At 40.3% G+C, this 25,273-nt stretch overlaps 2 protein-coding genes and 1 long non-coding RNA gene across 9 annotated transcripts; 1 reads left to right on the top strand and 2 right to left on the bottom strand.

The window, feature by feature from the left end:
* Positions 1-404: 404 nt before the first annotated feature.
* Positions 405-22,892, bottom strand: LOC105834952 (sex-lethal homolog). Of its 7 annotated transcripts, XR_003626651.2 has the most exons (8): positions 22,254-22,888; positions 16,570-17,253; positions 16,317-16,492; positions 15,908-16,021; positions 15,139-15,299; positions 2,412-2,632; positions 1,735-1,950; positions 405-1,633 (listed from the first exon to the last, which is right to left on the bottom strand). XR_003626651.2 is itself a non-coding variant. In XM_036293941.1 (6 exons), the coding sequence occupies exons 2-6, from the start codon at positions 17,044-17,046 to the stop codon at positions 2,508-2,510; spliced, it is 1,053 nt and encodes a 350-aa protein (XP_036149834.1). In that variant the 5' UTR covers positions 17,047-17,253; positions 22,254-22,888; the 3' UTR covers positions 2,289-2,507. The 7 variants fall into 7 exon arrangements, 6 of the variants coding, with proteins under 6 accessions (XP_036149834.1, XP_036149833.1, XP_036149836.1 ...); XM_036293941.1 differs by lacking the exons at positions 405-1,633; positions 1,735-1,950 and having other exon boundaries at positions 2,289-2,632; XM_036293940.1 differs by lacking the exons at positions 405-1,633; positions 1,735-1,950; positions 2,412-2,632; positions 22,254-22,888 and adding exons at positions 2,936-7,310; positions 18,376-19,163.
* LOC118647936 lies at positions 22,786-24,472 on the top strand. Its single transcript, XR_004965083.1, has 2 exons — positions 22,786-22,912; positions 24,043-24,472. It is a non-coding gene; the product is annotated as an uncharacterized LOC118647936 (long non-coding RNA).
* Positions 23,007-25,169, bottom strand: LOC105834953. Its single transcript, XM_012677836.3, has 2 exons — positions 24,594-25,169; positions 23,007-24,194 (listed from the first exon to the last, which is right to left on the bottom strand). The coding sequence occupies exons 1-2, from the start codon at positions 24,909-24,911 to the stop codon at positions 23,916-23,918; spliced, it is 597 nt and encodes a 198-aa protein (XP_012533290.1). The 5' UTR covers positions 24,912-25,169; the 3' UTR covers positions 23,007-23,915.
* Positions 25,170-25,273: the final 104 nt, after the last annotated feature.

Genomic DNA, 25,273 nt, shown 5'->3' on the forward strand with positions numbered 1-25,273 from the left:
TTTACAATATGTTATTCCAGAAAACGTAATTTCCTTGGAAACTTCTCATATGTTAAATATATAGAACACTCGAAAAATCCAAATAAAAATTTCAGAAATACAGTCAACGAAAATAATTTTATCTCGGCGTTTTTGTAACTAAAAAAAATACGTATATATACATTAATAGATATAATTACAAAAAATTTATGGTACGCGATCTCGTATACCTAATATTGCAATTCATAGAGTAGATCACAGAAGATCCCGCCTGGACATGTTGCAGCACGAGGGGGGTCCGACCTAAGTTCCCGGGGCTATGCTAACCACGTGTGCGCCGCTCTCTTCCTCTCTTTTTCTCTCCCTTTCTTTTCTCTCTTTTTTTCCTCTTCGCACCCTCGGCGAAGGTTCCCTTTCCGCTCGCGCGCGCTCCGCTCGTGCGGATTCCGCTTTCCGCTCGTAATCAGTCGTCCTCGGGATGCCGCGTACGACGGTTGTGTGACGACCGCACGTCAGCGCGAAAAAAAATTTCGCGATATATGCAACGTGTTACTTATCATTGTTGGGAAGGGAACAAAAAAAGAGCGCATTTCCCGCAAGTATCCATCGGTATCGCATCGGGCGGAAACGAGTATCTTCCTCCCGCGGGACGCACGCGCTTCGCGCATTGGGTGCCGCGTACATACGAGCAACGTTCATACCATGCAAAATCCTTGACGAAAAGTGTTTATTGATATTATAAACATATATGATATTATAAACATCGAGACAATTTTTTTTCCAGTTTCGTCACGACACTATAGCGTTCGTTTTTACATCTGTGATATCTTCCTTCGTGTGATTTCCAGAATGTACTTGTACCGCGTATCTAAATACTAAGTGGAACTCTGGAATCTACGTATGCTGGAAAAAAGAAGAAAAAAGGAGGAATTTTTTCGGGACCAAAAGAATAGCGGGCACGATCGCCACGCGTGAATGAATTACAAATCGGGGGAGTACACGCTTTATCGGGCGACGGTTGCGTAAACGGGAGCGTTAAATAAAATGTGACCTTAAAATCGCATCGTGTCATCGGGACTTGTGTTGATTCCGCCGCGAGTAAAATAAACTAAAATGCGCGGGTGATGAGTCATTCCAACAATGTACTCCGACCGCGGTTCTCTCTCTCTCTTTCCTTCTTTGTGTCTCTCTGACCCTTATCACTCTGATCAAAAATTATAATGTTATATTCGATGCAATGAAGAGTTTCGACACACAACGTGCGTTCTAGAAACTTGATCTTAATTTTAATCAAGACTACGATTAATTTCAATTCGTCCGATTTTTTTCCCAGAATATTATTCATCGCATTGCTCCGTCGCATTATCTTTGCGCTTGAACATTATGTCACATTTCTGAGAAATAAAATGCGAAACCCTTTTGTATATCACGTCACACTTTCCTCGAAACAAAACTAATTATTCGTACTTTATATATAGTGAATAATAACTTATCTTCTGATTCCAATTCTTCTTTTATTTTCACAAAGTGTGTAAGAATTGAAATGTAATGTTCAACTCTGTGCGGTAAAGATTTCTTTTATCGGAAGACTCGGGAAGAGGTTTCTGGTCGGCTTATCGTTATTCCTGCGTTTCTTGTGGCAGAATTAGAAATTCTGCGGAAAAATAGAGAATATTTTTACAAATTTAATAAACTGAGATGTGGATATAAAATAGTGTTACTTGATAAATTCTACGATCGCAACCCGAAACGCACTTTGAAACATACGTGGGACAGATGCGTGCAATTCATATAAAATCTCTCGCTGCGATTCCTGGGGAGAACTCCGGCTCGTTCAATGGGAACACCGACAGTTGGAAAGAGCATACAAAAAACATACTGGTGTAAGTCAAAGGTTGGATAACGAATCGGATGAATCCATGCTGCGACCGTTGAAAACCGATCGGTGAGATATTCCGTTCCGATATCTCCCTGGAATAATTCTTGAATTTGTTATGTCTGACAATACGCCTAACAAATATTTAGAATCTATTTCTCATAAATATCTTTTTTAAAAAGAATATTTTTAAAGATATTTTTAATATACTTTTATTCCCAACATTATTTTTAGAATTATCTATATTATATAATTGTTTAAACATTGTTTAAACAGGTACGTAAAATAAATTATTTGATGAAAAAAAATTTGTATTAAATTTTTACACAACACAGTTGAATGTAGTTCTTTTGAATTAGAGATATTGAAGCATGTTTTCTCTTTCTATCAATGTTTTGAAAAATACAGTTATCAAATCAATCTCATAGAATTATTTTTTTTTTTTTTTAGAATCAGTTATGTCAAGATTATTTTAAGAAATATGCGTATATTTTAATTCTTTTTATCGAATATTATATGAAAGAGAGAATGTAGTCGCTCTTCAGGATAAACTCACATATCTTGGTCTCTAACCGCCCCTTTCCTGTTTCCTTTTCACGAGCTTGCCGGCTAATCTCTAGGCCGCAGCATCCTGTGGGTGGAATCGTTTGCGTTATAAAGTTCCCCGGTCAAACTTGGAAATTATCAGTCTAGAAGTGCGCCTTCCATCGCTCACAACTCGTTCCTCCAAACGTGTGTCTCCGCAAATTACGTTGTGATGGTCTCGAACGATGTTAACTAATGTGCGTAATGTAACAGTGAAAAGTGCAAAGAACTGTTTAGTGAATATTTGTAACAAAAAATTGACAAATTCTATAATGTATTTTTAAAATCATTGAGATAATCTTGAGAATAAGTTAAATGCGTCAGAAACGTGTACATTAAGATGAGTATTTCTTAAATAAAAAATAATATTCAATTAAAAGAGTAAATTAAAAATATAATTATCAAACTGTCGTTTGCGAAAAATGTAAAACTCACATTTGTACCGTGAAATATAAGCAGATAAATGCTAACAGGGAAAGAGATGCTACTGTGTAATCCCGTGTATATGATTTGTTATTTCAATATTTCTATAACATGTAAATATAGAACGTATAAATATTTGTATAAAGTACAAGTACTTATGATAAGTAAAGTCATAGTTACATTTATAGCGCGAAACAATGTCGGCAGTGAAGATATTATCGAACGATTACGTTGCGGCTCGTCATCGGGCACTTTGCTTCTTTTTTTAATGCAAGCTGCCTTTTGAAGGGCAACACTGTGATCGGTCGTACTCGTCGATAAAACTATGCGAAACGTATATAGGAAATTTTAATTGCAGAAACATTTTTAAAAGTGTCACATATCGACAATCATTCTCTCGTTTTTATTTTTGTCTTGTAAAACACGACTTCTTCTCGCTGAATTAATGTCAGATAAAATAAAGATTTGTATCGCGTAATATCCGATCACATATATTATTAATAAACATTTTCCCAGTAATCGTTTCAGCGTTCTTGCAATCTTCCTTTCAGAGATACGAACTTGAGCTTAGTCGCATTATCTCTAAACAAGTGATATTTCTACGGTAAGTTTTGTAAAATATCGTTATAAGAAATCCTCTTCGCAGCGGACAGTAGTTTATTAAATTTTTTGGTACACATCCATTGGTGCGACATCACAATTCATGTAAATGTGTTAATAATTATTCCTCGTCAATATTATCCTGATATTATGATCTTTTCTTAGGTACGAACTTATACACTTGTGGAAATGTGTATGTTGCTTCAAATTTGCAACAAATATCGATTGTCGTATTATTTACACAATTCAACTGTACTTGTTTTCAATATTTTTCAATTGTAAATCGTCTTATTTCGCTATTTAGTTCTTATTAATGTAGCGCTTACTTTCAGTAATTAGATAATCTCGACGATTTATACATACATTGTAAAATAATTGTTATATTATAACGTGATAAATAAATTACGCTACTTAACCTGCAGATCGATTTGTATAGTTATACAGTGCCTAACTTTAATGACGATAATAAAGTGATATAATAATAATAATAGAATAAAATTAATAATAGAGATGTAATAATAATAGTAGTTATGTTCAGGTAACTTTAAAAACATTACTAAATCGTATCTAATATAAAAGCAACAGTGTGATTTAATTAAACGATTTGATTGTGAGAATGGATGTTTATCAAATTAAGATTTTGCGTATTATTCTATAAAACATAACATTAGCTTAATATTCCATCAGTAGATCGCTATTGGTTCTACTATCATTTCTTTATTGCTTCAGATTTTATTCCGGTTGCACTTGGACGTAAAACAACGTTCCCCTTTTCCTTTTCACCTCTCTGAGATGACCGATTATATTTCTCGTTAACCCCTCTTTGTACAAATCACAGATTTTTTTCCTAAATAATTGGCGCGCTATCCTTGGAACCTGTCGCACAGGTTCGAGGCAAGTACAGCTCGTTATTTTTCCCCTTTTTCCGTGTTATCTAAAAATATGACACGCAACTTCGACGTTACTCGCTTAAAATCTGTCGCCTATAAAAAGTCAGTCTCATCGTCTATAAGGTCGCGATAGTGTCTTAGTCTCCCTAGAGGTCTATGTACACCACTGGCGGCGAGGATAACGATGGTGATCAATTATTCAAAATTAAACGCTTCTCGAGATTCACCGGCGATAAAGCTTTTACGCTAATCAACAGATCTTAAGTACACGCGACATATAAAATTTTGATATCGACTCTTCGCGTATGTATAAAAAAACCGTTAAAAATATAAATGTTATTAATTAATAGAAACTTGAGATATTTGCGTAACGATCAATTAACAAAAAGCTAAATATATAGTTGCTAATAGTATTTATTCCAAGCAGTTTTTTCGGCTTTACATAAATATATTTTTTCATGTATTAAGAGATATCTTTCTCACTCACACTCTCTTTCTCTCTCTCTCTCTCTTTCTCTCTCTCTCTCTCTCTCTCTCTCTCTCTTTAGCAACACATTTAAGAATCTCGTAAAACGCCACCGAAGCGTCGGATGAAATTAAATACATCGTGCAACGTGTGCCGAAGGTGTGGCCACAGGACTGCAAAGGAATACGCGATCTCGTCTTAATACTGCTCTCACAAATGTTATAATAAATTACATTCACCCTGTTCTCCCGCGCGGCACATTCTTAAAAATTTTCTTAATCTAAATTAACTACGGCACACGTTCGGATCACGTATTCTCGATCTCGTGACGAGCTAGAACGATTTGGAATTCGATCTTAGATCGTAACTATAAATGTATCTTTTCAGAAAATCCAATTCCTAAATAAAAGTGGCCACAAACAATAAACAATTCAAGAATTAAAAAAAATTTAAACACAAAATTATGTTAAAAATAAATATTATACAGCTTTTAAAATTATAATTTAAGTTAATAAGCGGTATTATTAAAAAAAAAATCAATATTTCCAAGTTTTAAATTTGGCGTCTTTCTTAAGACTTTTTTTATTGTTACATTTGATTATGTATAATCCGTTCAATAGATATTGGATTTTCCTGAAAAAGCTCTTGTCACGAGCGCATCCTATTTGACAAAAAAAAAAAAAGAAAAAAAAAAGAAATTCTATCTCACAAATATACAAATTTTCGTTCGCCGCAGGATACCACCGATATCCAGCGCCGCGTCGAAAGATTTTTTCGTGTCCTAAGACTTCCCCCCAAATTCGACCTACGATAAAACTCTGTCTTACGATTAAGTGTCTTGTAAAATCATCAAGAGTTAGAACTATTAAAAAAAGGAAATTTACAACAATTCTTTTTTTGCACAACACGGCTCTTCTAGACTCCTTCAACCCCTCATGGCTGAGTTCACCGATAAGGGAAATTGCTGTTTAACTTTATATCATATTGCATAATAATATAAGCCGAACACTGGAACGAACTGGAACAAACTTTGAGCGACTGTGAAGCTGGAATAACGTATGGCGAATCAGAATGTTACGAACTTATTAAAAGATTAAATTTAATATTGTAAAATTGCATGCTGCGTATGATTCAATACGTATTCGCGTGTCATTTAGTTTTATTTATAAATAATTATAGGTACGTGATTTACAATAAATACGTAAAATTATTAATATTATTAATAATTGGAGAAAATGTGCTACGTAACCTTATTATTATTACATAACAATATAAATTTCTTCGCGAGCTTCACAATGGCGCAAGAGATAAAAAGAACTGAAATAAAACCGGGGAGACACTCAAAATCAGACAGGAGATCGTGTATCAGGGCTAATAAGAAATTATTCAAGAGTAATTCTCATCGAAGTTCAATTCTTCTTCTACGTTTAAATCCAAAACGACAGAAGAAAGATTTCCGAATACGATATTATATGAGTGAATGAAAAGTTGATTTCGATCGGAATGATTTCCGAATAAATCCAATGCATGCATTAATAAAACTGAATAGATCGACGTACGTTGATAAAATTGAATAGATTAAGAATGCACAGTATTCTGAGTTCAATGAAGCTTCAAATCCCTTTTCCCTACCGCAAAAATGCAAGATGGTCCACGAGAAGATAGTCCGAATTTTTAATATCAATACCGACAAAATTATTATCAATAACAAAATATGCACAGCATATTTTAAAACACTTTTCAGTATAATCTCTAATGTCAAACGTTAAATAACACTCCAGTAACATACGTTAACGAATGATAAAAACAGCCTTTCAACACTTACCACGTTTCCCAATATTAATAAAATTCTTATTGATACTGATATTATCTATTACTGACATCGAGCCACCTTCTCGGATTTCATCCTGGAAATAGGAAGTCGGTCTACCCGGTTCTATTCCGACCTACCTCCAGCTCTCGGCTACGATACGAGCGATCAAACTCGCGAGCTTCGTTTCGAATGAGACGAAAAGAGGGCTTCAGCCAGCGATAAATGTCGTGGCGAATGTAAGCGTATCTTCACCATCACCGTCGCCGTCACCGTTATCGTCATTGTCACCGTTACCGTCGTCGTCGTTATCGTCATCGTCGTCGTTGTCACATCGCGACGGTCACCAGAAGTGCGATTGCACGTAACCGCCGCCACCACCACCTCCCATGCCGATCGGATTAAACCGATGAGGGTGTATCTTCTCCATCCGCATGGCACCCGGACCACCGCCACCGCTACCGCCGCCGCCACCCCCTCCCAAGAAGCCGCCGCTATGGGGCCCGCCACGCGGTCCAAAACCACTCGCCCGACCCAACATCCCCGGACCACCGCCGATACCCATGCCCATCCCAGGGGGACCCCCGATGCCTCGGGCTCGTCCGCTGCCACCACCACCACCGCCGCCGCCGCCGCCGCCGCCGCCACCGCCGCCGCCGCCGGCGCCGAGTCCACCCGCTCCTGGAAAATTGAGGATACCTGAGATGAAAGGAAGCGGTTAAAACAGTTTCTGAAAGGCGAGTTTCAATATCGACGCTCTTCCTTCATTTTTTTGCCTTTTGTTTTTTAATGAAGTAAGTCTGTATACATAAATTATATCTTAATACATTAAATGTATTCGATTAATAGATAAAATTAATTTATTGGCATGTATCATCTGATTTAACAATACCTTAGATTAATGTGTAGTGATGATTCTTGGACACAACAAGATTCAAAATCTTTTTTTTAAATGTTTCTTTTCCTTCAAAAATGTTATTATTTTTATGTAATAGCACATTTTCGTATTTCGTTTTTATGCTTGACTTTCAATTTTTTCAAAGATGTTATACAGAGGTGAAGGAGGAACGGCGTATTTTAGCGTTGATTGTTCAAACTTCTTGGTAAACTTACCTATCAGATAAATATATATTTGTCTTTATTTTTTTAAGAAAAGAAATAAAGTTAGACACATGCTTACCTGGTAGATAAGTTTACCAAGAAGTTGGAACAACCTTAGATAGATAAAGAGATAGAGGGGTGACGCGAATAACTTAGACTTGGTATATATCGGTTTCTAATGTTTTAATCAAATTTAATGAGCGATCGCGGTGAGGAAACTCGCGATTGCGGCAACGAGAATAGGAAAGATATAAGATATCGATTAGAAGATCTCCGGAGGATCATTAACGACGCGTTTTCCTATTTTCATTCTTGAAACGTCAGTCCTCCGGAGTGTTACTTTTTGTCCTGATGATTTACTTTCTTGCGAAGAAAGTTTCGTCGTATTTCAACTCCGATTGTCAAGAGTATAAAAAACTCCACCGAGATCGGGAGCAGGCGAAGAGAAAGACATTCGCGTGGCGCGCAATGCTTGCAATCTGATTTTCAACACTTAATTTTAATCCCCGCGGGAAACGAATTTGTACAAAAGTATCACAGAGAGCCATTATTTCTGTGTGTGTGCGTGTGTGATATACAGTTTACTTTTCTCTTTCGCAAAATTGAATTCGTCGGATGACTGAAACGTGCTTAAATTCGATTTAACGTCGCGCGCGAGGGATTCATCGATTATACATCATCAGCACAAAAAGCGGCGTTTGATACAATAATTCACATTTAATGCTGAATACATTTAAATACAAATATCCGTACAACAAGATACGAACATTGATCTGTAACTATATCGTGTCAAGTTTTGCATGTTTCTATCTATTATGTATTTAATCGCAGTGTGTACGTGTGTTGTCGCATTGTTGTAAACATTGATGTTAACGAGACACTAAATTCGCCTAACGACGATAACTTTCGCTAATTCAGAGATTTGCATATTATTATGTATATGTATATATATATATATATATATATATATATATATATATATATATATGTATTTTTATGTCATAACGAACAAGAGAAAAATACGATGAATGTTATCATCGAGAATGTCGCGGGTGTTTCTCAAACGAGGCCGAAGAAGCCGAAATTTTCCTCTCTAAAATTTTAGAGTGTTCTCAAACCGTCGCACTTTCTTTGGCTAAAGATATTTGCAACATTTATGAAATATTTAATTAACCAGGAACAATAATTACAACACATTATATTCGGCACTAAAAAATGAAAATTAGGATATACAAAAATTATACTTGTATGTAGCTTTATAATATGTTGGAATTAATGAGAAAAAAATCTACAATTCTTTACAAATTTATTATTTTGCAGCCAAGACAGATGCGACTTTGTGAACACCCCGCGTTTTGTTTACTAATTTAGGCATAATCAATATCGTGCATCAACTAAGATAAGCTGCTTTTTTCAATGCATTGAATCGTTGTTAATTTTCAGATGTAAATAATTACATCGGTGTATTGTACATGGCTGATACATCGAAATTAATTTCTATCGGCATTAAAAATTAGATCGGCATTAAAGATTAGATTAGAAAGAGAGGAAAAGAAGCTTCGCTAATCCGCTTGTTTCATCAATATATTTTTTTTTCTTTTTGCAATTCTCGTTATTTTTTTTTTCCTTATCCTTATCACAGCCATCGTTAGCACTACTGGACTTCGGGATTAACCATTTCGCACATTCTTCGATCCGTTAGACCTTACAATTTACTACTTAACAGTTTAAAGTTAAACCTAATTACAATTGCATCTTTCCCTTATAACGCCGCAAGTCGAGTGATTCGCATCACGAATTTAGATGAAAGAATCCATTCCAATATTATATATAATACATCATAACTTTTTACGAGACGCTCACGCAAATTACAAATTTAATTAATAAACTCTCACGTTTAATATTAAATAATTACCTAAAGATACATTGGCGTTTACTTTGTACATTTAATTTTTATATATTTTGTCGACAATTTTTTATTCGAATTAATATCACAATATTTTCGCCGATTGGATTCGCAACATTTTTGTTAATCGTGATGCTTCAATTTCAACATTTCTTTTTCGAGATTGTTTACGATTGGAAAGAAGTTTCTCTCCAGGCGTATAGAAAGATGCCTTATATTAATCTGTTTATTTGTTTTACTGATAAAGTTTTCAACATTTAATCGATTTTATTATCTAGCAGCGATATCGTGCTGTGTAACATATTACGCATCGGTTTGCATCGATCAATCGATCGTCGAAAATCAAATAATGTGTAAATCCCTTAAATTTTATAAATAAATATTGAAGATTTTCGATTAATCAAACATCTCCGATATTTAAATGAAGTGCGTGCTACACGCATGTCGTACATAAAGTTTCGACAAAGGTAAAACAAACTGTAAAGACTGAGAAAAGAAAGAAGTATCAAAACTACGAGAAACCCGACAACGATGCACATATTGTCTTTTTCTCAGACTAGATTTCCGTGCGATAGTCGGCGTATAAACTGTCCGCGAACGCGTATTGGCGTTTACGAATGTAGTCCATCGACTCACAGCTCTCCCGGACGATCGATCGGTCAGTAACCGAAGCGGGTCAAACGCCGGCGCACTCGCAATATTAAATTCCTAAAAGTTCCGACATCGCGAGGTTCGCCCTTACGCGAAGTAGCGTCTAAATATCTTACGTTGAGCAAGGTGGATCGTGTCGTCTCGATCGCGTTACGCAATTAGAGTTTCAGCCCCTAACATCAGTGACCTTCGGGCATTCATACATTCTTCTTTATTGACTTCTTAATAAGCATGCCGGATATATACCTTAATCGAGATTTGAGAGATGTTTTATACGGTTTTAACAATCTTCTCAAAATTCTCCGCGAAAAAAGTTATTTTGTAATCATTACATAATTAATTCTACAATTACTATATATAAATATTCGCGTAAACGCCAATTAGGGATGAATTTCCCGCTTGCAAACGCGATCTACGATAAAACACAAGAAAATGGAGTGCGATTAAACGCGAGGAACAAACAATTCACTATTCGTATAATAAAATCATAATATAAAACACGAAAGAGATGATACAGATCTAAATCGCATTCGCGACGAAATCAAATCACAGAATTCATATTTATATTAACAGAATTCCATTTAGAATAGAAGGAAATTTATCCTCGTATTGTCTCGTTTTGCCCCCGAATGTAATCGCACTCTATTTCCTTTTGTTACATCACGCAACTGGCAATATGCGCTAAATCCACGAAAGATGGACGATTGTCAGGGTCGAAGGACACGTTACTTCTAGTTTTCAGGACCCACCTCCTACCGGCTCTCTCGCTGCCGGATCGGTTGTTTAAAGCGTCGTTCAAGAAAGAGAAACGGAAGAGTCTAACAGCGAGAATCGTTAAAGAGTCCGCGAGACATTGCATAATTCTATTCTACAAAAATTGATATCTCGTCTATCTCTCAATATTGTATAAATGTTAATTAGCTAATTATTGGTATCGGCAAATATATTTGGTAGCGTAGTTTTTCGCAGACCGATACGAGCAAACGGAAGCTCCATGTGCTTCACTCGTTAATATCCGTTTGCATCCTGTGGCTGATACATCGAAACGCTGATGGTGTACGCTGCGAGTGCTATAAAAGTCGATTTAGCTATTTGTAATTTTTCAATATTGATTTGAATACTTGAGCGTTCTATGACGCTTTTTGTCTTTTCGTCAAAGATGTTTTAACAAAAATTTCGTCGCTCTGACACATCTTATACACAAATCGAGGTTTTGTCTCAATGTATAGAATTCACATTTTCGTCGTTTATTTAGTTAATTTTTTGGATAACGCATTATACAACAAAATGTCTTAGCTAAATTTATTTAAATTTAATAGTTAAATCGACTGCCACACTAACTCGTTTCGCTTTTTCCATTCAAATTTGCCACCGAGAACATAGTCGTACGCAGCTTGAGAAAGCGTACGTGATATCTATTCTTAGCTATCGAATAACTTTTAGAAAGATACCAATTCCTACTGAGAGAAACGATGCTTAGTAATTATTTGCTCGATTTGCAAATTTTATTAAAAACCGCAGCGGTTATACGTAACTATTATATGCCGCGCGTGTCATTTTTCATATGTTGAGAATTAACTATCTACGTATTATAGCAGACAAATTCAGAAGTCTATTCTCGGATTTTATAAGTCTCTAGATCGTTGAGCTCAATCTCGCTTAATTGATTATTCTCATACATATTATGCGTAACGTTTCAAGAATCGTTGTACCTATTATCCAAAAAGGGTATCTCAAAAGAAATACGCCGTCGAGATCTATTCAAAATGCGCAGTTAGTTACATCGATCTTCACAGTGTATGATAATGATTCTACCATAGTGTTTGGGATAACAAAAGTCGCAATGACTTAAAATTACAAAACAGATTTATATACACTGTAATCCTTAGACTCGTTGAACAAGTGCAATTATTTTACGATTGTTGAGCAAAAATCATATTGCGGTGTTTGGTGTATAATAACCCTCGATTAAGTTATTTTATGATATTCTATTCTGAATAGTGCCACGTCTCTCTTAAAATTTCTTCCCTTACGAATACAAGCGTCAAAATCGTTGGCCGCGAGATTTAATTTGAAAATTATTTTGTAAGTTTTTACAAACTAACGCTTCTCTAAAATAAGTATAATTTTCAGACCGCTAGCACAAAATCAATCGAGTCTTTTCGAAACAAAACTGAAGAAATAGTCGCGTTACAATTTATTCCCCATTCGCTTCCATCTATTATATAAATTTACGTATCACATTTCCATTGGAACACACGCGAAGTTCTTCGATACTTTCGTCAACGCCAACTTAAACACTAAAATTGAGACCCAATTTGAGAATTATTATTACGCATGTCCTAATTGAATATAAACGAGACGCTGCTACATAATATAGAATCAATAAGATTAACAAACAATTCGCTATTTAAGACCGTTCAGAAACCGTCGAGCGGTGAACGTTCCTCGCGTGATTATACAAGTCACGTCGATGGAACACATTGCGAGTATACGCGACCGAGTAATGCCAATTCCGCGAATTAAATTCGCGAAGCCTTTATTTGATTACAACTGCAAGGACGGCCGCGTGTGCATATACATAATATGTGTGTGTGTGTGTGTGTGTGTGTGTGTGTGTGTGTGTGTGTGTAATATTCGGAACGTTCAACGGCACGGTGACAACAATAACAATAACTTTTCGGCCTTTCAGTATAGGTAATGAGCATAGCGCTGATATTTATTCCTCGTCGGGTACAGACGCTCTCCTTCACAAGTCAAGAGGCATGCATAGAAATGAAAACGTCATTGATTAGGTCTTTTGTGTAAGTTCCATTTCTGCGCGTGGCGCGTTACAACGGCTCGATAAGGACATAGCATCATGCACTTGAATTTCTTACTAAAGCACAAGATCGCAGTCAGTCACAGCCAAATCGCGCGTAATTTCGCGAGCGAGCTTTCATATCCTCTTCATTTACAAATCAACGTCTAAACGAAGAACCAATTGAGAAATTAATTTGTAACTTAAAACATTCGTCTCTTGAGAAAGAAGCACACTAATGAATTCCATTTTTCTCACAACATAATAATCGAAACGCTTAATAATACATAATTTATAAATCGCCTAACTCGCTTAAAATTAAACAGGACTGGAATAGAATTACCAGTGGAAAACAGAACATACACATGTTATGTTTGTGAAAATAAAATCTATATTTCGGATATAGAAAATAATATATATAGATATATATAACAAAATTTGTAAAGTACAGAAACTTAAACAACGCCTTAGTCGCGCTAAAGCACAAACACCATCAGCCATATGGAACATATTCAATAATCGGCGAACGCGAAGCTACTGTGTGCTCGATATAACATTGTACATGGGCAACGGTAGTACTTTTAACAACAAAGTATCAAGCCAAAAATGAACAATAGCAGCAGAGCTAAAAAAAACAAAAAAAAAAAAAAAAAAACAACAACAGAAGATAGCGAATCGTAAGTAATCGATCCAGCTAACCAGCAAACAAAACTGAAGTTTCTATTAATTTTTTTTCCTTATCTTTTCTGCGCGACGACGAGTACGTGTGTCTTACGATGTGTAAGGTGTTTATATGCCGCAAACGCCGCGCGTCTTTAACTAGCCGTGTCTCGTGTACATAACAGTACCACGCGTACCTCTCGTCACCAGATCACACACAAGAGATTCTTCCTTCTATCATAAACACTGCGTTCTTGCCTACTCGATATCGCATATGCGGCAAAGAGCCCTTCAAGCGATGGGCTCTGTCTTGTTCTCTTTTTTTTCCTTCTCATTTTTTCGCCCGGGAATCGCCCGAGCGAGGCGGAGTCTTTTCTCTCTCGTATCGAATTATGCGCACGTCTTCGAACAAGTAAAAAGAAAAGAAAAAAAAAAAACGAAAACGTATAAAGGAGTAAAGAAACGCGGGAAACCGTGTCTCCAGTCGTTCGGCGCGGAGAGATCTCTCTCCGCGTTTCGTCGTGTAGTTGCGTGTATAACGTGTCAGAGTATAAACACCCTTTCGGTTCTCTGTGTATACAAAAGGTGCTTAGTGCGTTAAGTCGTGGTGGTCTGATTTAGATGCAGCCATCTTATCTGACAAAACAGTTTTCAACGTTAGACAAACAGTATGACAAAAGGGGGAAAAAAAGAAAAAAAATACAATGTATATTTATAGCAACCTATGCTACAGAGTCAATTGTATTCGTCTGTCTACGTTGATACGTACGTGATAAAAATTAAAGATTCTTATCCGACGTACAATAAAAAAAAAGTGTGAGACAAAACATCTTGAAACACGGAGATACGATAGTAACGTGTCGCGGTAAAAAGCATTGCGCCATATAAAAATAATCTACACTAGCAAATTTGAAAAATATGATATATTGAGATATAAGAAAAATCGAGTATAAGTCGAAATATGCTCGATCAAAAGAATCATGTTTGACATATCAGGCAAAGAGAAATATAATTTTTTAATAAAATAATTCAAATAAAATAATTCACAATGATTAATAATAAACATCAAGTTTCAACTAGTGCTTTCCTAGGTTATGCATATTACAACAATCGTTATAGAGATGCAAATCATAAACTATGTATAATATGTGTATATGCATATGTATATTAATCATATATATTTCAGCTGATATATATATTTTTTTAGCATAGAAAATATTAGAAGCCAAAAATGCAAGCTCTACCAAGCAGTAGTAATCTTGTTTTTTTCTATTCGTGCAAAAGAGCTCTGAATTCCCGTAAGAAACTCGCTTAATTTATCGATTACCACTGCCAAGTCGCGAGATAAAGTCTATTAATGCAGCGGTCTCGTAAGGTATAAAATTACTTACCGCGGCTTTGATTGTATCCCGCCTGCCAGCCCGCGTAATATGCCGCCTTTTGCTTTCCGTGTTCTTCCGCGATTTTTACGCTAAGAGGCTCTGATCCACCCTCCGGTATTGTACCGTGAAGTTGCGCGATCGCCTCCTGGGCTTCCTCTCTCTTATCGAATCTACATCGGAAAAAAAATAATTTTAAATGCAATCAAATTTTAGATAATGAGAAATTCTTAAAAACATATATCCTATAGAAATGTTAATTTCTGTTCCCTTTACGTCTTCTAAGTTTTAACAAAACTGACAAGGGACAATTTAGCTTTTAGATTCTCAGCTGTTGGCATCCATTGCAACAGCTATTTCCAACCGCCTATTTCCCACAATTTTGCTATCCCCTTATTCATGTTTTACATGTTATCTGGGACAGACTAAAGGGAGCATATCAGAATTGTGCAATTGAAACTAGGAGCTGTACAAAAATACTTTGGCAGGAAACTTTCGTAAAATAAATACGCAAGCACGGATACATGACGACCGTCGTTGTGTAACGATACAGTATGATTGCCGCGGGCAGATGTTTTGAATTTGTTCCAATCTTCAATACCGGCGCGTTATTTATACTCGACGAAAATGTGCAAGTGTCACAAGTTGATATTTATTAAACTGTTGAAATTACCATTTCTCTTTGCTGTGCGCATATAAATATATTTACAAACGTAAACTGCTCATCAATATTTCAAAGAGGTGAGAAAATTGAAAATAATTACAGAAATCGTCTACTCACCTAACAAACGCTACTCCTCTCGGTAAACCGGTTAGTTTATCCCTCAGTATATTCTTTTGCACGATGTTGCCAAATTTACTAAAAAGTTCGTCGATTTGGCTTTCCGTTATATTTCTGTAAGTATAAATAATATCTTTCAATATAAAATTTTTCACATTACCAGAATTAATGTACGAGTGCTGGATGACTTAGAGATAGAAGAATCGCTTGCCAAGCAAAAGACTAGAGTTTAATTCCTGGTCTTATTCACTTTATTATGTCACTTAAATATGTAAGGAATTCTATGAGTAAAAAAATATTTTTGTGATAGTAATACATACAAGAAATATGAGAAGACAAAATGTAGAACTAAAAACGTACTAGATAATTGAATGGGTAATGTCTAATAAGTACAAGTAATAACAAGTACCTTGGTAAATTTGTAACGTAAAGATTCGTTTCCTTAATTTCTTCCCCGGAAGGCCGAGCAAACGAAACTTTCAGACGTTTATTTTGCACCTGAAGACCATTCAACGTGTTTATCGCCGTCGCCGCGTCCTCAGCTTTCGCGTAGTTGACAAAACCAAAACCGTAGCTGTAACCAGTCTAGAAAATAAAACGTAACATTAGTTTTACGTAAAAATCACATTCGCGTAGGAACTCGTAAGAAATGTATAGCTTACCTTGTAATCCTTCATGACTCGACAGGATTCAACCGGACCAATCGTAACGAATAAACTGTACAGTTCTTTCTCGTTCATATTTTGTGGGAGGTAATTAATGATCAAGTTCGTTTTTGCCTCGTCATTACTTTTGACCTGCTGTTGCTGCTGTTGTTGCTGCTGAAATTGAGTCTGCGGCTGCTGGTGCTGCTGTTGCTGCTGCTGTTGCTGCTGCTGCTGCTGCTGCTGCTGCTGCTGCTGCTCTCGCTGGTCAGTCATCTTGCGACACTGCGGTTGTTGCAAATCACCTTCCGACAAAGATGACGCCTGATTCGACGCGGCAATCTGATTTCGCGGTTGCTGCTGGCGTTGTTGTTGCTGCTGCTGCTGCTGCTGCTGAGCGGCCGAGTCCACGACAAGCAGCTGGTGTTGCGGTTGTTGCTGTTGTACACTCCAACTGGTACCGTCCAGCGAAACAACCATCGACGGGAGGATCATCGGCAAATACAAAAAATATAAACAAAATCATTACTAGGTCTTCCCCGTATGACAACGCCGCCACGCTCGTAGGCCAGCCTGCGCCCTCGAGTGCTCTCATCTTTCTCTCCCTCTCTCTCTTTCTCGCTTTCTCTCGCTTTCTCGCTCTAAGCAGTCTCAAAATAAATAGAAAATAAATGTGCAATATACTATGTATTGATGCCAGACCTGTGTGTGAGAAACAAACAAACAAAGGCAAGTAAGGACAAAAACAGAATCAGATGGCGAGCGAAAATCAAAAGAGACGAAATAGGGCGAGCGTAAATGGAAATGTAATGGGCATATCATAAAGTTTTCCAGGCAACCACAGTTAAACGCTCTAGAAATATCGGGTGTCTTAGGTGTCGTGTGTCGCAAACTTTACATTATCCTCTCTTTATACCTCGGTATAACTTGGTTCACATTTTTCGTTTACGTCAACGGAACTTTAACGCATCAACGGGGATTTTTGTTTTGAGTGTTGGAGGAGCCGCTCCGATCGGATCGAGTATTCGGTGGACGATGACGATGATCGAGAGAATGACGCGATTATGCCGTGCCCGACGACGCCCTGGGCGATATCGAATTTCATTGAGTGCTCCGCCCGATGGGAATTCGCATGTCGACAGAAGTCACGCGCGGGTTTTCGTTCATTCAAACCTCGAGAAACGCGCGCGCGAACGAAGCGGAGAAAAGAAATTTCCGCGTATACTCGTCTGCGTGTTTACGAAGCGTTTCCACGATTGTCATTGTCATCGTCAGCGTCGTCGTCGTCGTCGTCGTCGTCGTCGTCGTCGTTCTCGTTGAAACGATGCCGCGACGTCCCCTTTTCGTCATCAACAAAAGCGAGAACAATAAAAACAGAAAACGGGGACGGGAAAGGCGCAGCGCATTAGGGGGGAGAAGGGAGAGGAAGATCGAAGGGCGTGGAAGAGAAGGGAAGAGAGGAGGGAAATGGAATTTTCGAAGTTTGCGAGGAACGTAACCTTTTGGCCTTATTTTGAAGAGGCCCGGGAAAGAGCGGGAGCTGTCTGGCCCCGGCGGATTCGTGAATCGACCAAGCTGTCAGTGGTGGAGGGAGGAGGGGAACGGGGAGGAAGGTACGAGAGAGAAGGAAAGAGGTATACATAGGCGTAACGAGAAGTGGGAGGAGGAGGAGGAGAAGGAACGAAGCAAGGAGGATGCGGAGAGCGCGATGACGGGAAGGAAGGGAGGGAGGACTGGCTTCGGTGTGCATGCGTGTACGTGCGTGTTTGTGTTGATGATGTGTGAATGCAATTTCTGCAACGAATGTGTGTCGTATATACATACCCGAGTCAATTACGAAACGGAGTAGAGTCGAGGAGTAGCGCGGGCGTGCGGAACCAACCACCGCCGCCGTTACCGTGGGGACGCACTCGCGCGCGTTCGTCCGCTTCGCTCTCTCTCTCTCTCTCTCCCTCCCTCTCTCCTTTTCTTCGCGTCGCGTTACTCACGCCACTAATGCGCACTGACAATGGGTAATTATGTAAGCGTGCGTAGTGTCAGCATCGCGTTCCGTCGCGTTACTAGCCGCGCACCAAATCAACCAGTCGACGACGTAATCCGCCGCAAACGCCGCTCGCTACGCTGCGCTCCGCTTCGCTTCGCCGGACTCCAGCGGCGCCCCGGGAACTCGGCCGCGCTCGGCGGAACGCGCGCGACTTCCTCCGGCGAGAGGGAGAGGGAGAAGGATAGGTAGAGAGGAAGGGGGAGGGGGGAGAGAGAGAGAGAGAGAGAGAGAGAGGAGAGGGAGAGTGCAGCGGGGCGCGCGCGCGCGCGCGCGTATGTGTGCGGGAGCGGATCTCGACAGCGGGAGAAGAGGATTGGCAGACGCGGCGGCACGACTGACACCACGCACGCGAACGCACCGACCAGCACTGACCAGTACTGACTGACTGAGCCCCAGCCCTGACCTGTCTCTCTCGCGCGCGCGACACCCTCTCGCGGTACGTCCCACTACCACCCGACTGCCGTCACGCGGCGTGCGCAACGCCGCGGCATAGCGCGGGTCCCGCCTAAATAGCGAATTCGGTCACTCGCCCGCTCCAGTGCTCCCCCTACCCGCCTACTCCCGCATGCACCGCGTGCACACACCCCGCCCCGGGGTCATTTAAGCATCTTGACCGATAATACCTACCTCCCTCCCTCCCTCTCCCCAAAGCGCTGATACTTTCGCGCGGAATCACTTTTATCAGCAGGTACCGTCACATTTGATAACTCGAGTTGGAAGTCGATGCCTGACGTGCGCACAGCGTCCTGACCTTTGTCGGAGCGCATCGGGATGATGACACCCTCCCCGAGTGTTTACGCGAACTTGGTTTTGATTAGGCCGGGTAAGAAATACCGAAGCTCTCGAACTTCAGCGACAGGCGAGCTTGTCCTTATCTGTCGTGTGACCGCACGATAGCACACGTCTCGGTTTTTACAAGTTATTCTCAGATTTCTACACATTCCATCCGAAATATACCTGTTCGCATTTCTACTTGTAGGACAAAAGGCGAAAAAAGTTACCTGAGACGTTCTCTCCCATATTTATCAATTATAAAGAAATTGATTGTGATAATGGAATATACATTTGACATAAATTTAGATATTCCAGAAATAAATATTCGAGATCTTTATCTCAGTGCCGCTTTCTGCGCTAATTGATCCATAAATAAATATTCTAGACTTCCCCAAGTAAGTTTCAGAAGATGGAAATAAAAAAAAAGTTGTCCCCGATAGACACGTCACTGCGGAACTTCGATCCGCGCAACGCGTCTCGATGACGTAATAGGTATAATCGAGAGGGAATTCTGGCGCGTTTACCTCGATTCTCGAACCGTCTGCCAATTTATCACCGCACACCGGCACAATCTCGCGAAATTGGGTCGCGGCATTAAAACGTTAAAGCGACGCTTCTGGAACACGGGGACGCGGTTGCCTTTACGCTCGCGAAAATATGACCTGCTCTTTTTTACCGAGGAAGAGGGACGGGGGAGGGAGTGAGACACGCGATCCCGCAATCCTTTTCGCGCAGGATTCGCACGTGTCCGTGCGAGTTCTCGGGCGAGGATCGATCGTGTTCCGCGGCATTATCAAAGGTCGCGATAGCACGTCGATCACGATAAAACTCCGATTGTCCTCGAGGAGCGAGGTTTCATACATTAGCCGGGTACGTAAGTTATTACGTCATCTTGGAGCATCTTTGCCATCCGCCGAGAAATATAGAGACGGAAATTGCTATTTCGGCGAGGTGTGTGATATATCCTCCCGCGAGATGTCGACGAACTCGGCCATTCGGTTATTAATCAAGCGTGAGAAATAGATGTCGCGCGTCTTCTTCCTGGAAAGGCACACTGGAGCTAAATCGTCACGCTCGAGCGGTAATTACACAATATCCTCCGGAGCAGCATTTCGCGAGCATTGACTTTTGTAAACTCGATAGTCGGTAGATCTGCATCTCGCACGGCTCCCGCTCTCGATTTAATCTCATCCAGGTATTATCGGTCTTCCCGTTAAACCTCAAGTATCGCGACAAATAAAGCCCGAGGTCATCGAACCTCGCTCGCTCCCCCGGAAAGAGTCAGCCTCAAACGGCGAAAACGTACCTCAAAGCGGCCTCCCAGGAGGGGACGACGAACATCGCGGGTTCGCTCGTTGCGTCGTCGTCTGGCGCAATCTCGGTGACGAAGAAAAACGCGAACGGTGTTTTCTCTCCTTTCGGTTCGCACAACTCGGATCGAGTGGGAGAGAGAGGAAAGACAGGCCGCCGTTTCTCTTGCGTACGTACGCGATAGTCGTTTTTTCATTCGCCTCGCTGTATTTTGTTTCAGACAGCAAGGTCGTTACACGCTCGCGGGCCGCCGCGCACGCACGTACGCGCACCCACGCCAGTCGGAAATTCGCGCGACGAAAAACGTCTAGTGAATTTATCATCGCGCGAGTTTAGCTCCTCACTCCTCAAGCTCACGTTCGTTTGCTGATATATCGGAGCTGTCATGACGACTCCGAGTCACGCGAGCCCAAAACACGATGCGCGCGTAACTTCACGCGCGTTCCCCGGCGTCGGATGGACCTTTCGTATCGAATTGCCCTCGCGACATGGAGGAAGAGGGTGTCCGATCGCTACGGTACATGTCCTCCCGCTTATCGCGGTAATTTCGCTCCGTAAGGCCGGATCTACAATAGGTGTGTGTAGTAAACCTTAAGCCATAAGGAATTAACCAATTATATTCAATTATTATTCTCACATTCAATTATAATTGGTCAGTTTCTTATGGCATAAGGGTGCGATTACATTTGTCGTACGTACTGATTGGCTGTCAATAAGTACTAGAGTGGGGAATAGTCTGCGACAAAACTCTTCGACGAATATTCGCCACTCTAGTACTAGTCGATAGCCAATCAGTACGTACGACAAATGTAATCGCACCCTAAGGCTTACTACACCCATTGTATTAGTATCAAAACAATCCGGCCTAAACGTGAGACGTAGACTGCGCGCAAAATACCGGAAGAGACAACGGAGTTCACACACGTCATAACGGCACGTTCGCGGTTGACACGAGTGACGGGACCAAGTTTCGCCGTCTCGTCGACGGGAAATCGGAATCTGCCTCCTCCGCGACTCTCTCTCTCTCTCTCTCTCTCTCTCTCTCTCTCTTTCTCTCGGCAGCGTTGTGTACGCGATTATCACGCGCGAAATAAATATAAGATAAAACCCGGAACCGGATACCGTGTGTTTAACGCCGAGCACGAATATGGACCCCCGAAGTAAACAAGCCGGGAGTCGGGAGTCGAGAAACCACTAACCGGCCGCGGGACACGTGCGATGGAATTTTACGCGTGCTGCGCGATCGTAAATCTCACGCTCGACGGCGTCCGACGTGCAATTTATATAATTGCGACTTAAATATAGACATGTAATCCTCCGCGAGATCGCGAATCAATCGCCGCGATGAGAAGTTGCTCCTCGTGCTCATAATTATCAACAAGGTTTTTAGTTTTTTTTTTTAGACAAAAAGTCACTAGTTCACTGCGATTGCCATTCGTTTTGTAAAAACGGTAATCTCGCCTAACGTCACGGCGATAGATCGCAAGGAGGAAGAATAGAGGGGCGAAACGCGAGACGCGAGACGAATCTAGACGTCAGAGGGGAAGGGACCGAGTCGCACTTTTCGACTTACCGGCCTTGGTACTTCACGTGCTGAACCGCGTTCCAATTCCGGGCGCATTTATGTGTCTCGATCCGTCGTGGCGCATAGTATTGACTGGCCTGCCGCACTTGTGCCGCAGTCGCGAGGAGAACGATCCCGGGCGGTCTTCACGACGTCGTCGTCGTCGTCGTCGTTACCTCTCGGCCGCCGCCGCGGCGCATTCCACTCCACGGCTCGGGATACGTACACACACACACACACACACACACACGCGCATGCGCGCGTTCGTCAACCCGATCGTGAACGATCGTTGCGCGATAACTCGCGTCTTGTGGAGCTAACACAGAGTTGCTGCTTGGGAGAGGCGGAAAATTTGTCGAAATTATCACAAGCGTCGATACGCTCGAGCGGCCGCGACGACCGCTGCGAGAGAAAGATAGTCGCGGTGGATCGATCACGGGTAATTAGGTTATCTTCTTCGCGGCCAAAGTTTGGCTGGAACTTTGGCGGAAGGACGGCGATCGGTTCCGCAATGGAGAAAAAAAACGCGCGCACACTCTCGCGTCGTCTCTTTGCGCGAAAAAACACGAAGGGCACCGCGCGATAACCAGCAACACCGTTCGCTCTCGCTGCAGATTATACACTTATGCACCGTAATGTCTGCAATCGGACGCCATGATGTCACGAAGGTTAGGACAAATTCAAGGACGTATTCCTAGAGGGTTTTTTTTCCCCCCTCTTCTCTCGGATTGACTCAATGAGGATTCAAAGATACCATGCGCGTTAATTTCTTCATAAAAATTATTATTGTGCCAATAAATATAAATCGGGATTAGATATGTCATAGCTTGAGAGCAGATATACATATCTCTCTCGAGGCCGTACAATGTAGCTGCCTTATCTTTATCGTTAAAGCAAAGATTTCTTAAGGACCGCCGTGTTAGAATGTACATTATAAATAGATATATCGAATATAAAACGCAATCTTTTTCTAGCTGAGACATAATATTACAAAAATGAATATTTTTTTGTCTTTTGTAAAGAGAAGACTCTCTATCCATCTCCAAACGAGTAATCGTCGACATAACTGCGAGATAGCATTCGATTTACGATATAACAAACTTGCATAAAATACATTTTTATGTATTACAATATATATTGTAAAAATTTGTCCAAGAAACTGAACTCTTGAGTGTCGCTCGCATAAAAGAAATCTCAATTTGATACATGCTTTTGATAATTTGCGCGAACATATTTAAGATTTTTTGTTGTTACTCTTCAACTTCCAGCGTTAAAACATACGATCGAACAAAAGCATTGGCCCTGCCATACGTTACGTATATTATTGCATAAATGTATACAGATATACATATGTTTATATAAATATAGTAAAAAAGTAGAAAGAGTTTGCGTTGTACACGCACGTGAAGAAAGCAATGGAATGATATAAATACTGTGGAAGGTACGCTAGCATACCCTATATAAATGCCACTCGTATAAAATTAAGAAACATCATTGCTGGCTCGATGACGGATTTGCGTCGCTTGTGACGAGTCCCTCGCGCGACCGAACGTAAATAAATTAAGTCCGATATAAATGCTGTTGCACACAAGGCACGCAAACCTGACTGCGTTCGTTAGGAAGAAAGAGATCGACATGCAATAATTTTGAGTAGAATCTCCTTTTTCTCCCTTATCTCAGCATGGAGAATCCTTTCACTCTTGTAAAGCGAAATGGCCTACAATGTATGTAACGCATGTTGCACTCTGGTGATGAAGCACGTACCGGCGTGCTAATTTCTTCATTCTCTTTGTTCCAGGCATGTCTCGGTGACTCGATGCCAAAGGGACTGTAAAGTTTAGTTGGCGTGCGTCCTAAAAGTTGACGAGAGCGAGTCTGAGGTGTCTGCATGTTGGATGGTGACTGCTGCTCCTCCAATCGCTGGCGCCTTCGCGTGGAGCTCTTAAATTTCTATGCATAGGTAAGGTTTTTTACGTTAAGTATTTGCTTAATTCTGACATATATGTATAATTATCTTGTTACAACACGTCAGTTAAATTTATATATTTGAAGTATTTGCAGTAAAGAAAGTAAAATTTTAATAGATAATTGAAACTTTTCTTTTCGTTACTTTGATCAAAGTTATTTTTTGCTAATACGAAAATAATTATTTTATAATTTAAATATCCTGTACTTCTGCTTAAACAAATATAATCAAGATTATCATTATTAAATAAAATAAAAATGGAGAAAAGAGATGTTAATTTAAATTTCTTATTATACATTTATAAGAACTCAACGAGACAAAAACAATAAAAAATAAAATTTATTTCCCGTCAAAATCCATTGATAAATGTTCGTTTATCTTACCTGGGATATCGTGCCGAAAGTGGTGCGCACCGAGGATATCGTTCTGGACAGTTTCTCTGCACCGTTCCGTAGAGCTCGCCTCGAGTCCGCGGACACGTTGCCGAGGCTGATATTGTTCCAGCCCCGGTCGGCGGATTCCTTTATCTTTTGCGGTTTCTCCTTCGTACCACTGTTGCCGGACGATCCCCGGTCCTTCTCGAATCGATCCTGCAGACGCTGGCGTAGATTTCGCGAGCTCCGCACCATCTCCGGCGAATTTCGCACGCTCAACACCTCCCGGTGAAACGTAAACGAAACGCTCCGCGAGTCTGGACGCATCTTTGTGAATCGTATCGTCCAATTCTATCGTGATCCTGGGGTCCCCACGTCCGAGACAGTCCTGGATACTTGTGCAGTCCCTGTCCCAATTGTCCCAAACCGATGGCTCGAACGACGAACTCACGACCGTTGGTAACCGTTTCTGAACGATTTTTTTAACCACCTGATACCCCGTGGCAACAGCTAGAAGGGAAACTCCCATAACATTTTTATGGGGTGTCGCGCAACCTGCGTCGTAAAGAAGAATCTGATTGGTGGACTCGGCGATCGACTGTGAAAATGGTCGTTAAAATTGCAATTTTTGGAAATTTAATTAATGCCGCTTTGTTTTTTTTATACGATGCCAATTTTCAGTAATATTC

The sequence above is a fragment of the Monomorium pharaonis genome, chromosome 11 (assembly GCF_013373865.1).
Source record: "Monomorium pharaonis isolate MP-MQ-018 chromosome 11, ASM1337386v2, whole genome shotgun sequence".
In the NCBI taxonomy this organism is placed as follows: Eukaryota; Metazoa; Arthropoda; class Insecta; order Hymenoptera; family Formicidae; genus Monomorium; species Monomorium pharaonis.

Excerpts from the sequence above, each read along its gene's own strand:
- LOC105834952 (XM_036293940.1), bottom strand. The coding sequence starts at position 17,046 with ATGATCCTCCCGTCGATGGTTGTTTCGCTGGACGGTACCAGTTGGAGT. Across the intron at positions 16,493-16,569 it reads GAGTCATGAAGGATTACAAG|ACTGGTTACAGCTACGGTTT; the intron begins GTAAGCTATACA and ends TTTATTTTCTAG. Across the intron at positions 15,300-15,907 it reads AGAGGAGTAGCGTTTGTTAG|ATTCGATAAGAGAGAGGAAG; the intron begins GTGAGTAGACGA and ends TTTCCGATGTAG.
- LOC105834953 (XM_012677836.3), bottom strand. The coding sequence starts at position 24,911 with ATGCGTCCAGACTCGCGGAGCGTTTCGTTTACGTTTCACCGGGAGGTG. Across the intron at positions 24,195-24,593 it reads CTTTCGGCACGATATCCCAG|AAATTTAAGAGCTCCACGCG; the intron begins GTAAGATAAACG and ends ACCTATGCATAG.